This window comes from Temnothorax curvispinosus, unplaced genomic scaffold (genome assembly GCF_003070985.1).
Source record: "Temnothorax curvispinosus isolate PA1 unplaced genomic scaffold, ASM307098v1 QBEX01000525.1, whole genome shotgun sequence".
Classification (NCBI taxonomy): Eukaryota; Metazoa; Arthropoda; class Insecta; order Hymenoptera; family Formicidae; genus Temnothorax; species Temnothorax curvispinosus.
In genome coordinates, this window is record NW_020210305.1 from 1,426,394 (window position 1) to 1,441,513 (window position 15,120).

Here is a 15,120-nt window from a genome sequence, read left to right on the forward strand (position 1 = left end):
TAATTTTCCTCTGTTACAGTTGTCTGAGCCCGAGATCTGCGTTCTTCTACGAGTTCCCTCCTAACGGTAAGTCGCGCCTAGACTTCGCAGCTTCATTTGTCTCTGCTTAAGATTTAAGAGGCGCAAAGGAGAAAACTTGAGCCTCTCCGCTCGCGCCGCCTCGTCGGTCGCTTCGTCGCTTTGTCCTTTCATTTGCGAAGCGAAACTGGAAACTGGAAACTGGAACGCGTACACGAGTTTACAAGTATTGTACCCGCGAGTGCGGCCGACATATAGCCATCTGGGTACTAATGCGCGGGTTATTAACGTAACGTTGTATTTTTATTCGGCGATAAATTCAGATATCAAGATATCAAGCGACATAGATACATTTTATATCGCCATTAACACACGAATAGGTCGTTTGAACTATAAATAACTCCATTGATCGTGAATTACCCTACTAACCGTAATTAGCCTATGCGCTTTAATTACTGAATAGTAAAGCAAGGTACTGAATAGTAAAGCGTTGCAATTAAGGACGTCTATAATAAACGTACGTATTTTGTCATTACTCTATTGCTGTTATCATTAGGATCGAAAAAATATTACTTTTGGTAGCCTATTTTTTATATGTCTCGTGCTATTAAGAATGTACTTTGCATAAAAATGTTATCCTCATGACTGATTTAATCGCAATAGCATTAATAATATTGCGTCTACAGTGTCAGAAAACCAATTATTTCGTATATTACTTCCATACTTTCAACTTTCCATGACAGTGCAACATAAATTACGCCGGTTAATAGAGGAGCATTTTGAACACGGAGTCCTCAATTACGTTCTTTCGCTTGATTTATTTGACGTATTCGCGGTGTAGAAATCATTTTACGGGAACGCAGTAATTCCGTAATGGATTGAGAAAACTATACACCAAGGTACGCGAGGTTTACGAAAGAAGCCAGGCTACATCAGATTTGAATGCGGGAGCTTATTTAATGCATCGATTGCATGCTTTGCACGATTCCCGCGGCGAATGCATGCATACGATTCCCGCGGTACGATTTCTAAAGGGCCAAGGCACATCGTCTCTACCCACATCGCATTCGTGCACGTCTCTACCAATGAAACATATCTAAATGGTCTAACAATGGAGCAATCGCGAACTGACATTGCTTGCCTTCCTCGCTGTTGCGATACGCAGCGAATGCTGCGTCGTTATATAGAAATATCTCGCGCCACGCGTCTTGGCAATTGATAGTCGATCGCCACTATTTTTTTTTTTTTTCCAAGCTGGTATCGTCACAGTACTTATACTGTGATATCGTGTTGTACGCATCGGATAACGCCGTTGTTCTGCACCTCGTTTATTATGTAAAACGCGGATAATATCGATCGAGAAACATATACCTGGTAATCCCATATTCAAACCGGGAGAAGTCCGTCGATGGCTTAACTTGCGGTTGCCCATAGCTTCTTAAGCTTCTTAACATCGTCAAGAATGATAATGTTATTATTCGTGAATCTACTTATAGCAGCGAAAACTTAAGAGATTATTTCCATGCAATTTTGATATTTACACAAAGTAATAGGATTTTATTGAACTTGAACGTAATTTGAATTTGATGCGTAAAGACGAAGATAATACACAGAATCTTTAGTTCTCGTGATATTATATAATATTTACTCTATCGCTTTCAGCTGAAGAACTTAGAAGAAATAAGTCTTGAAACATTTGTCTTGAAGTTACTTGTTGAGTTATATTCGCAATCACAATTCGATTGAGAAGATGAAGTTTGTCTTAAGACACTGTCCGAGTTTTATTTCTTTCAGTTCAACAATTGATGATTTTAAAGAAATTATATGTGTATGTTAATATTGTTTAAATCTTGTAACATTTTTTAGAGATGAAAAGAGAGTTTGAGAAAAGAATGATTGAAAGTAAAAAAAAACTTGATTTGAAGTCTAAGAATGTTTTTAAAGCAAAAAAAAAACAGAATATTTGGCGTAGTTATTTCATAAAATACGTTAAAAAAATATTTCGTGTCGATAAGGCTGGCTTATGTTCTGCCTTGATATTTGTTTTGATACGCAAAGCCGCGCCGTGTGTGTCGCGCGACGGGACTCGAGTCGACAGCGCGTACTGTTTCGCATTTACCCATCGAAACGCAATCGTGTCGAAAGCCAGAAGAGGCCTCATGCGATTATTTCGAACAATTAGCTACTACCAACGCGCGTGATCGATTAACTCCCGCGATTAACGATTGTAAATGTATTGACTGTTTATTAGACCAAGAATTTCGCGCGATTATAAATTATACACGATAAAATATACTATTTTATCGTGTTATTTACGGGCAATAATAATTTCTTTGAGACTTGTTAGATTTCATTGTACCTCGCATCGCGTTTTTGTTAATTTAAATGTAATTTGTTCAGTACTTTTGGATTAGCGTGGAGCAATACGCGAATCATCGGATTAAGTAATTAATGTAATGGAAACCCGTAGATATCGGTTATTTGTTAATAATACATAGATGTTTACATTTAAAATATACTGCGCTTGCAATTCTCTTCTAAATTTCACGGGGGAGAAATTGCGCGCGTATTACTGTTCACATTTAGTTGAGTACAATCTCAATTAATCTTTAATTAAAATGTGACCATTGAACTGTCTGTATCTTTGAAACTTTATTCTGAGTATCTCATCTGATATGCTTTTCGATACAAAATTCGCGTAATTTATCGATTATAAATACAAGCCTTAGTGTATCGCAATATAATATTTTTGCATCTACTTGTACGCGATTGCATTATAAAGATGACAATAAGGCATTTTTGAATGAATATTTACTGCTATCTGATATCATTCATATATCGTATCGCATGTAAGAAATATTCGACGTTACGATTGTATTTTCCTTCGGGCGCGACGGCGCGGCGCACGGGTCCACCACCGATTTTCACCGGTGAGATACACGCTCGAGAAGGTACTTATATTACTAGAGCGCATGCAATCGGCCTCGCGCCCGGGAGAGAAGAAATAAAACCAAGACGAGGAATGCGCGCCGTGGCGCGGCGGAATTTTTCGTGATATCGAAAAACACTTTAGATCCCGTATTGGAAAGGCGGCTGAGAGAGAACCGTAGGACCGACGGGGGACCTAGCGTTGATATTTCATTTCTATTGACTTCTACCGCCACTCTCGTGCGTTATATTTTTTCCAGCTATGAATACATAATTGAGATGGAGTTTTTTCTCTCTCCCTCTCCTCCCTCCTTTCCTATCTCCCTTTTTTCTTGCTTCTTGATGATATTCTTATCTTAAACACTAACGTGTTTTCTATTTTTGTCTCCTTTCTATTAAAAGGTTCAAGTTCTTGATTATTTATTTAGTTGAACATTATTAGTATATTTGCTAAACAGATCTCGCTTTAATTGAATGTTTTATTTTGCTTCTACAAATTTTAATCTTAATTTTTTCTGGGGTGGAGTGTGAGCTCAATTTTATAAAAGCATTATTTTGATCATATTTTTCATATTTATTCGATCAGCATATATGTTGCCAATTCAATTTAATTGATTTATTGGAAACATATATTTTCCATTTAATTTTCTGAAACAAAAGATGTATTGTCCTCGTGTGTACTCCTTAAATATATGATATATATTTGTAAAAAAATATTTACTATTGTTGCCACTATGAAATGTTCTAAGCCATAAAAATGCTTTGCATTCATACGGAATCAAATATGGAGGGAGGAATCTACATCGTAGCGGAATAAATGCTACTGTGAATGATTCCCGTAACTCTTGCTTAAATTTCAAAATTCCTCGAGTCGACGTGCCCGACGTTCAATGGCGAAGTCGTTGACACCCCTCGACTCGTCTTCCGGCGTTCCTGACCAGCGACGAGCTGATTCTCAGGCGCCCTCGTGAAATTCTCGATCCTGCCCCTCACAGCACCGCACGGCACAGCACGGCACGGCACGGTAGAGATACTCCGTTGAATCGTAGGGACTAATCAGTTTAGGGCGGAAACGCGCGAAGCGGCGCGCGCTTAACAGTAATTCCGTGTAAGAGACGTCGATGCCAGGATTGCTTGCCAGCACTTAGCAGTTGTCGCGTAGTACACAACGGCGGGGAGACCAACCGAACCGGAGCCGAGAGAGCCAGAACCGAGCCTGAATCTCGGTGGGGGTTGCCGGGATACGCAAATACCCTCGCGCGAGTTGTGCTTGCTTGGCGAAACGCGCGGACTGTGAGAGAGCAAGCCTGTTTGTCTGGACTGGAATCCAAGTAAGAGGTGGGCGGCTAAGCAGAGGCGCGGCGATGAGAGACAGAGACAGAGAAAGAGAGAGGGAGAGAGAAGTTGGGGAAGTGCGCTTATCCTTGCATAGCGTGTATATTCTACCCTCCTCGGATAGTAATGCGCACGCTATACTAGTGCCGGTATCCGCACCGGGATGAGTGGTAATGAATGTATCGTACGTTTGCGCGTCGTACATCAAATTCGAGATATCACGTGCGTGTCTTCGCTTTCCGAATAGGAACAAGCCGACTAACAGTTTATAACTCTTATTATAAATATATGTATAATTGAAGATAAATGATTTACATAAAAAAACTGTTAATTGATGCTGATATTGTTTTTCGAAATTTTGTTAAAAGTTGTCACATCTTAAGAAGTTTTTTTCCGTCAATAATCGTTCAAATTCATAATTGATAGTTGCTTCATGATAATGGAGTTTATTGTGATTTTAACGTAATTATACTTTTTTTGCGCGCTAAGAAAGAAAAAAGAAATCACTGCGCATTGCCATACACATCGATCTCGAACAATGTTTGCGGGATTATTGTAGCAAAAACATTGAACGTTCTTTGGTGTCGAAACTCATCGCTCATACAAAATGGAAACCAGCTAGAATGACGCGTTTATCCTTCATGCAAGTGCATTTCGCCAACGTCACGTTCCGCTTACTGTGACGGTCGTGCTGGAGCCGACGATAGTGTATCGTCCTCCTCGCGTCTTGAAGCCGCTATGAAATTCCGTATGCGACATGCAAGCACCTGTTCAAATAAAAAATACCAATGCGCGTATCTTCGTGAAACTCCATTTTTTTGTAAATATGTAACATGGTACTAGAATTTTATCTCAAAATGATTATCTTAAAATTTCCCGAAGCGGCATTAAATGACGTGGGAAATTTGCAACTAATATCAACAAAAATTTTATATTATCCCACGTTGTATATTGGCACTGTTATATAAAAAAATTAATTTTTATTTTAAAAAAAGTTATAAAGACACGTAATGCATTGTACAGTGCGTAAATTGATAGTCGTTCGCAAATTCAATTGCTGGAATGCTTACTCGGTGGATTGATTCCTTGGTCATTGATTGCTAAATACGCATCTACGGGAAAGCAGATCTGGTCCGTCTGGATTGGAACTTCGATAGGGAACCGCATTTGTGTACCTCGCCGCACATTGAATTGCACCAACATGCCGAGCTTTCATCTAAAATCCAAACGGCGGCGATTCCGTTTGTATTCCGTGACACGCGGTTATAGATTTGTCGTGTCATATTATAAAGTTTCATACATACGTACGGTGACGCACAGAGAATCAAGAATCAGTAACTTTTGAACATAAATGAAGGGAAAGATATAATAGAAAAGATACGATTTGAATGAAAGATATGAAAAGAAAACCAATCTAGTTTCAAAGAACTTTTCTACGTTTTTTCGTACAACAATGCAACGAAATGACGGTTCAGACAAACTGGTACGTATCAGATCTGTTGTGGAGTTTAACAAAATTTAGCTTTTTTTCACGTCAATCTCTTGAAAGTGACTCGAACAGAAATATATTTTTCTCGTTAATGCGATCAGACTCCTTTTCAATTATTTTCCCCTCCCCTTTTGTCGTTTGCTATGTGAAAGATGTGTGATCGACCCTCAGGCGTCTGGATAACAACGCGGCGAATTGCAACTCCATTGGCCGTTTTTTGCAGTCTAACTAAAGGGTTCGATCGAAAATACATTCGGCAAGGGGAAAGGGGAAAAAGGAGGTAACGGAACGCGTTTTCTCGAACGACAAATCCAACGGCAAGGCTTTTTAACGCGATTGCTCTCTGACGGCGCGCGTCCCGGCTGTGTTTCCGTACGAGCAATTGAATCACTGCCGGCAATCAACAGGAACTTTCGCGCAAAGAGGAAAAAGCGAGTCGCATGGGCGCTCTGCAATGATTGCCGTAACGCGATTTGTCCGTCGCGATTCGCGGCCCAGTTATTGTGCTTTTAGCGACATTGCTTTGGCCGATTGGCTTTTCATCTCGGACGATATAACGCGGAAAAGGGGGGGGGGGGTATAATAATCTGAAAATGTAGCGGAAAATAAATATTATTTTTGAGTCCCGTTTCGTTCTTATAGAATAAAGTAATTATAATGCTTATTACTGACTCGACAAAAGTGACCAGAAAAATCTTATATATCACAGTTTTATTACTCCATAATGTCAACGCTTCGATTGGCGATACTTTATGGCCATTACGCAGCGTCGCGAAAGAAGCTATTCTTAGAGGTGCTTTCACGGCGGAGAGGAATTAAGCTCGATATATTAAAGCCGAGTCGAGTCTCTTAGCGCGATGTAGGTGATAAAGCGGCATAAGCTTAACTTTCTTAGTGGTACATCAATTGAATGATGAAGGTAATAAAAAGATACGAGTATATGCTTTCAACGCCATCATACTGCTTTACGACTTATAGCGCTCCACCTTTGCGCAAAGCTCGTAAAACAAAGCAAATAAGGAAACTTGGGTAAATAGAGCAGTTCGCGCGCGATTCTTCAGCACATCTCATCCTTCTGTATTTCGCGAACGTATGGTTTATCTCCAGAGTTATCGTATTGGGAGATTTTTTTTGAAATTTGGAAGAATCTGGGAAAAATTTCGCGCGAAAGTAACGGGAAAAACGTTGATGGAATTTGATGAAACGTTGGAAAATTTTGAGGCGTGAATGATTGATAAGCGAAAAATTTCAAAAATATAAAAGTATTGAAATTTATTTGTTTTGCTATTATTGTTATTAAAGTTGCATGATAAACATGTGTATTCCAATTAAATATAACGAGGTTAACATCGCTGAGATCTTTTTGTAGATATAATTCTTATGAATTTTTATGAAATTTATTAATTTGGAAAATTTATTGAAAATGAGACTTCTACTTATTTAAATAGCGATAAAATATAACTGAGATATTAATCTTTACAACAACGTTGTCGGAAATACCGATGTCGGTACCGCTTATTGTATAGTAAACGCGAAGATACTCGTTATATCGATATTTATTCGTCGGAATATATGTCTGGCCATTCGATCAATCGCGCAATGACTAAGCGATTTGCGTACCTGCGGTGCTTCACGGAGTTGGAAATATTTTATTCAAGTTCGCGCAACTTTCCCCGTGTCCTTCGCGAAGTCACGGAGCGACCGACGTGCTGGCGAAGGGATGCGCTCGTTAACGAAACGGACGGTGACGTGGATGTGATGGGAGGACGGTATAACGTAGTAGCGCGCGGACGGAAATTAATAACTTCGATACGTTCGTAATAGCCGCGTTTCCTCTAACAGCTACTCGAGGCCGTTGCTTTTCACGACGCCGTGTCGCAACGGAACTCCGTCCTTCCCTCCGCGGACGTTTGCCATTGAAACATCTCCATTTCAAATGCCGCCAGGGGGAAATATAACATCGTAAATCATCGCCCCGAACGCTTGCGGAACGAGCGCGCGCGCACGCCAGTAGGGAATGCGTTAATCTAAGAAAGATTGACGTCCTGCTTTCCTACAAGCAGGATATAAAGCACGACGCCTCGTTTCGCGTCGCGCTCGCGATCATTTCTCCGTTGTGCGCTTCGCGCACGTTAATCTTTTCCGCGGTTCCGCGATTAACGATAGGATACTGTCTTCCGTAAATGATTGATAATGATAATGATAACACATCTCTTTCCCGTGCCGCGTTTTATCTTAAAGGTAAAAATAAATCAAAGGATCACCATCGCGGAAGAATAGACTTCGACGTAGGTATTAAAGAAACACATTGATAGATATTAAAATGCATCGACGTCTCACGGGGCGAGAATGTTCGTCACAATCGGGCTGTTATTTCTTATCGCAAGTGTTTACCCTGCGCAGCTACAATTTGCGGCTAATTGACACCGGTTGCAATGCCGATAACTGCTTTGCCGTTGAACATTGACCGCCGCGGCCGTCCGGCGTACAGGCAACGGAATGCAATCGAATTATCGTGAGCTCATCACTGGGCATTTCTCTCTCACTCCCTCTCAGCCGGCGCATCCTGTCCCTTGTCTCTCGCCTACACGCAGTCGTTCTCTCCCATTAAACAATACCTTTATGCAAATCATTCCTGGCTTAATTGCGACTGCTTTGCATGCGTGGGTTATCCGCGTGACAATCACGGTATCGCGATCGCCAATAGTATCGTTCGCGGGCCGCGGGGACCTACCCACGTCGTTTCCCGTATGCGCTACCGTACGTGGAATACAATGGCGTTTTATACGAGGCACGAAGAATCCCCGACGATTGCATCCGCGGCGGCGTTGCTACAAAACATTCTCATTATCCCCTTATCCGCATTCCTGGCTTCCTCAGAAACGCGCTCCGCCGGTATTATTATTGTCATTATGCGTCTTCAGAAATTAGGCACGCGTATTGTTCGGCGCGCAACGATTTAATTTGCGCGTGAGAAGAGGGGTCCGGGCAGGTGGAACTTATTCTTTGCGGCATTTACCGGAACGCGGAGCAATTTAGAATGAAAAAGAGTAATAACTTCCTCCGTAAAGCGTATACAATTAAGATACGCGATCGAGGATCGTAATCTCTCTGACAGAGTCACGCATCGACAATACTTGTATGGGAAACGCTCAGAAATAATGGGATTCCGTAACAGAATTGGCTAGATAAGAATAAGGTGATACATGATAATGCGAGTGATTGAATGATTATTATTCGCTATTGTAGATTAGCTTTTGCTGTAATGAGGTACTAAATTGTCAGACATAATGCTTTATCTTATTAAATGTTCCATCAAATCCTGCCTTATCTTTTAATAATTATAAAACACGAACGACTTAGTACTTACGATATTTCCTCGAGATTCCCAAGGCATCATCGTGTTCTGTGAACGTTCCTTGTTTGAAATAAAAAGCGTTTCGCTCCCAATTAAAACAGTAGACAGACATGAATTGCAGAAAAGAACGCAGCAATGAAAAGTAATCGTTTTGGCGACGTGAACTCGCGTATACGTATCGCTGTAACCCCTTTGCAAAGAGCACAAGTGTACCTCGAACCTCACGTCACCCCGTTGGCGGACATGTCGCGTCGCGTCGTCGCAAAAAAAAAACGAGCAAGGTCTGATACTTTTGTGTACATACGCACCACCTTCGCCGACGCGAATGGTAGTCATGACAACGACACAAACAGAGAACAGAGCTCCGACCGGGCGGCGCGGCGCGACGCGGTAAAAGCGTGACGAAATAGGGAAGAATAGACAATGACGACGCAACCGCACCCGGACGGGGGGAAGGGAGTAGTCTCTCGACGTGATTCTCGACGTGACGCCGCGAGAACCGCAAGCCCGTGCACGTGACACCACTTGCCCGCATGCCTTGGAGCACATCCAGTTTTCGCACCCTCCGCCCTCCGCCCTCTCCGTTTTCCCATCTGTTTTCGTGTCTCATCCGGATTCCGCTCGTCCATAAAGGGCTCGAAGTGTTCGTCGAACTCCTGATATATACATACTCCTTGGACGCTCTGCGTCGCTTACCTCACTCTTGCACGTTTTGCTGTCACTTCCGGGCTGGTATAAATACATTGCAAAGAGATGAATTAATATGTAGCGATAGTTTGGTTAATTCAAGAGTGATAATGTAGGCAAAAATTGAATGAAACTCTCTTTTAACTGCTTATTCGTATATTTGCACACAATCTTTATTACGCCGAAGAATACTTCACATTTTGTGCGTGGTATATCAAAAAATAAAATCATAGAAAAGAAACTTACAGAATGGAATACTAGGTTCTAATAATTGATTCATAGCCATCTTATCTTGCTCGTGTATAAACATTTCTGACTGAGATAAAAGCTTTAAAAAAAGTCTAAAACATGTTGATGCATTATATCTGAAATAATGCACCCCAATGATCTGCAAAAATAAAAAATCTGGAAATTATTAATCACGATTTGCAAATAAATTTGTAAGTTATTCTTAAAAAAAATTACGTAATTATTATTACGTATCCTCTTCTAAAAAGGAGATGTGAAGTTTATTGTTGCCGCTTTTCCGCGATGCCGATTGGTTCTCTTGCTGCGCTTACTTCATTTGCAGCTGTCATTGTATATTTTGACAGTTGTGTATAATAGGGTTAATAGTGAAATGTTAAATATAAATAGCGCGCGCGTAGCGCGCGTCTGTAGTGTCTAGTATCAATTAAATAGTTGAAGTTAATTAGTTGGTTGAAATTAAAAGCTGCAGGAATTCTAGTTTTTTAAATTATTTTTTCAGGTAATTTGTCTTGTAATAATATTTAGGAACTGTACTCTCGTACGTTTATGTAACCGAGTGAATAAATCTCGATAGAACATTTAACTCTCCCGTCAGCGTGAGGCGGTTCACGTTGGGACATCGTTCGCTCGCATGCCTTGGAGCGCATCCAGCTTTCGTAACCTTCGTTACCTCTCTCCACTTCGTATCTATACCAATCGTATTTCATTGGGGGTACTCTCACTGGATAATTTCACTTAGCATTGATTCCTCCAACATCGGTTAACACTAATCTCACAATTAATTTCCTTGCTTTTACTTGCTAAATCTACGTTATAACTCTCATAAAAAAAGACATCCAGCGAATCATAAATTCGGCGTTAATCGATGCAGCGCACGTGATGGGAAAGAAAAATACTCTCGACTTTTTCTCGTTGAAATATAACATTGACTCAACGTGTGTTATTCGTCGAATCGTTAAAAGAAATAATAGGATACAAACCTTTTAGATATACAGTTGTTAATTGGACATCCATGCAATTACTGCTTATTCCCGACACATCAAGCTTTATACGCTCACATAATTGCTCGTTAGAACACAGTGAATCTGCTTTTAGCGTGGGACGCGTGTTATTTTATTATTGCATACATCGGACGGTGCAATATTGCTAGCGGAGAATTTTAGATTTAAATCGGGCTCCGTTCAGCTTAACGATATTGATCAAATATTTTTACTGATTACAACCGTATAATTAATTATTCACTTCTCGGAGGCCGGCCACGTTCCGACACGAACAATATCGTTCGAGTGAAAAATGGATCGCCCGATAATATCGGCATACTCTCGTCATTTATCTCGGCCCTGGTCCATTTATTTGACGCCGTAAAAAAAAATAGCGAACTTTAAACCGATATTGACCCAACTTTGCCGCCGCGGGGGCCGTGGAGAGGCTGCGTCGCGAAAAGGACACGCCATAAACCGCGAAGATTACTCCTTCAATATTCATGTACTTCCGTCATTACCATAGAACTACCTCTAAAACCGGTCGCCCGACTCCCCCGGGAAGGGGGTAGGCTTCAAATAATTTATTTCGGCATCGCTACCCGCGCAGATAAATCGCACGCCGACGACAGGTATAAAGCTGCTGATACTCGTTGTCAAATAGTGGGATCCAGATCCCTGTATAAAAATCAATAAAACTTAAACTTTTTTCTCTGCTCTCTAAATTCTCCATTGTCAAATGAGTGCCACAAGACAATTGTATAAGTCGAAAATGTTTATCAATTTTCAGTGTCGCATATTGTACAATCTAATATGCGTAGAAAATACTTTTGTTGCTTTTTTCTTTTTATTCTGTTTTTTTTTAGAGATATTTTTAGAATTGTTAGTATTAATACCCAAAACGTGACTATTTTTGTTCCTGGCTATTTTTGATGTCCAAGTAATTCCGTACAATTCAGCGATAATCGACCAATTGCTTCTTTGGGCTATCGTAGATCTCGTTCCGTGCACCGAAAGATCTCGCGCTGAATCGCATTTATCGAGTAACCGACGCGGTGAAAACAGGGAGAACAGCCGCGGGCTTAGATAGAGAAGCGCTCCGAAGTAAATTGTTGAGGAGGAAGAAGAGAAAGGAGAAGAGGAATGCCATTACTCCGCCCGCGAAGCCGAACCTCAGCGCCTACCTGGGGCAGGCAGGAAGGAGGGAGAGGCGTTGGATGGGACAGGTGCAGGAGGGAGAGGGGGAGAAGAAAGTGGATTTTAATACCGCTTATTTTATTCATGCTTATAACCCGGCTTTCGCCCGCTAAGGATTTTCATAATAACGGACTTGTCCTCCCTCTGCGAGGGTCCGCAGGCGTTATAGGCGAGAAAGGTAGTCGATGTCGAGCTGACGAAAATTCTCCCTGAAAGCAGAATTACGCCTGTGGCTCTTGCAAATGCAATATTTCCGCATATTTTCTTTTCTAAGATGCGGAGAAGGGATTTGATAATGTGAGAAACGTAATGCGCGCGATGTTACGAATCGAATTTAAAAGAAATACATGAAAAAGTTCGACAATTATCTGGAAAATAATAGGAAAAAATGTTACAATACAAGTTTATGTTTGAAGAAAATGTTACAAACGGCAAGGAACTTAGCGAGTATCGCGATAATTACAAATTCTCCACTGAAATGTTAAACGTTATCGTTATCTGGCGAACTTTACGTCATCATCAAGATCACCGCGGAAGGACCATTTACGAGGTGTCTGGCAGCATCACGTACATCTTATAGAATCCCGCTACTCCAAAGTAGTTCGTGTTTGCGAGGTTTTACGACCGTCCCCCCCGAGGGCCCCCTCGAGGAACATTGTCTTTCCACTATGTAAGTATGCTCTAGCCGGATTGCCAGCTCCCGTCCCCGTCTGAAAATCAAATTTGGCACGCTGGTGGCACTTCTTCCTCGACATTTCACTTCCGGGGTACCGACAAACGTTTCCCCAAGTTGCATCTTTGCGACTTTATTATGCGCGTCACACGCGAGGCACTCGGCGGCAGCCACTTTCTGGCCGCGAACTTCCGATTTTTCTGGCCATAACTCGGGCGTGTAAACCTGAGCTTGCAGAATACGTAAGACGCTTCTTGACCCCGACATCTCCTTTTTACGCGGTCGTGCCAGAGGGAAGAATGTTAACTTTTCCCCTTCTCTCCGTGAAAAGTTTTTCCATCCCCGCCCCCTCTGTTGTCCTTCTATCCTTCGCTCTCCTCTTCATTCACTCGCGTCGACTTCTTCTTCTTCAGGTTGCTCTAAAACAATTCAACGAAGGAGCCAACGAGAAAGTTTTGCCCGGACGCGCATACCAGACAACGAGAGCGAGAAAGGGGCAAGGAGCGAGAGAGAATATGAGGAAAGATGGGGTAGAAAATCGCAGACTTTAATAACGCATTTCCGCCGGCACGTGAAATTCTTCTCGCGTTGAGGTACAATGCGGAAAATCGAGAACATCCCGCCGCGGAAAAGGGCGCACGAAACTCTTCTCGTAATTTACGGGGGAACGTGCCGGGAGTCGAAAACCGGGCAAATATCATTGCCCGCTTCTTTTTCCCCAGTGGTCCAGTTATAATCAAGGGGTACCCTCACAAGGAACCAATTGAATTTGTCGGCAACCTTCCGCACTATTCCCACTACCCCTCGCGAAGAACTAATTATTAGACCGCGGAGTTTCAGTTACACGTGCGCCGCTCTATCTGAACTTTTATTATCGAGCAACGAAAAGCTAATTGAAATGGGCCAAAAACAACCGGGCACTTCCTGTTTATTATGTGTTTTATTTCCCGCGCAATAAAATTACGATGGTTTTCGAACTTCTCGTAAGTTCTTTAAATCTAGAAAAGATAGAGATACCTATTCGAACGTACTCCGGCATTCGAATATTTATGTAGTAATATCTTAATGCTGATTCAAAATGTATATATCATCAACGTAATAAGTCGTCACCAACTGTGATATATCCCTTTCGTGTGCATTGAAATAATATTAATACATCAATAAAAATTTTTAAGAGATATTTATCTTGTCTTGCGTGCTCTTTTCTTGGTAAGCTCGTATAATCGCATCGAAGCATGTTATTAAAACGAACAAAGAGATAAATTATATTTAAAAAAAGAAAAGGAGAACAAATAAATTATCTCCGTTGACGTTTAAATCCACGCTTGAGGGAAAATTCGCTACCGGCGCGCGAAGCCAAGACGAAACGCGTTCTAAGGCAGAATCTCGGGGATTGGATAATTTTTCGTGTCCACCTTCGCGCAAGCTCGAGGGGTACGTACTTACAATTTAGAGTACGTGTCGGGAGGACAGAGATGGAGGATCGGCGGCCTCTATAAAACGGAAGAGGAATAAGAGAGGCGAGATCCTGGGCCAGGCGTAGAGAGTGTCGCGCGCGGATGCAGCCAGCTGTAACGTAACCGACTCTGGCGCCGTATTTGTCTTTCGGTGCAGCTATTCTCCCTGTGTCTCACTTTACTCTCACTTCTGCATCTACCGCTTCTTTTGTTTCCCTCTATCTCTCAACATCGTCGCCGGAACGGCGCGGCGACGTATGGAGACGTTTATGTCTTTGCACGAAGGAAAGCAATTTCTGGAATGTTATCACTAATCGTTAATGTTAATCATTAATCATTGCTGGAGAAACTTCAATATATGATAACAGAAAGAATTGCGAGATTAGTTAATGCACAGTCTTTTAGCTGAGAATATTAAGTATTTTTTTATAACTATTTTTGACTTTTCATATGTCAATAAGATGTGCTAAGTTGAAGTTAATCAACGCTTGCGAATATTAAATTTGTTTGTTCTAAGTTATATTAATTTTAAATAAGAAATTTATTTATTAATAAGGCATTTTTGCTGAAAAATTTGTTGAAAAATTATAACTAAATTAATCGCTTAATAATTGCTAAGCACCAAATTTTATTCTATTTGGTGCTTATAAATATAATTTTTGTGGAACGACAAAAAAGACAATCTAATTACAAAACGTGCTGCAGTAATTGAAAGTATTATTTAAAATTGACGACAACATTCGCAATCA

The 15,120-nt window shown here is 41.2% G+C and overlaps 1 protein-coding gene across 2 annotated transcripts in view; it reads left to right on the forward strand.

The window, feature by feature from the left end:
• LOC112455352 (SAM and SH3 domain-containing protein 1-like) overlaps positions 1 to 15,120 on the forward strand; it is a 307,929-nt gene that overhangs the window by 241,370 nt on the left and 51,439 nt on the right. For both annotated transcript variants that reach the window (XM_025017210.1, XM_025017220.1), the window contains exon 4: positions 20 to 66. In XM_025017210.1, the coding sequence (XP_024872978.1) occupies positions 20 to 66 (47 nt within the window). The remainder of the gene's footprint in view (positions 1 to 19; positions 67 to 15,120) is intronic.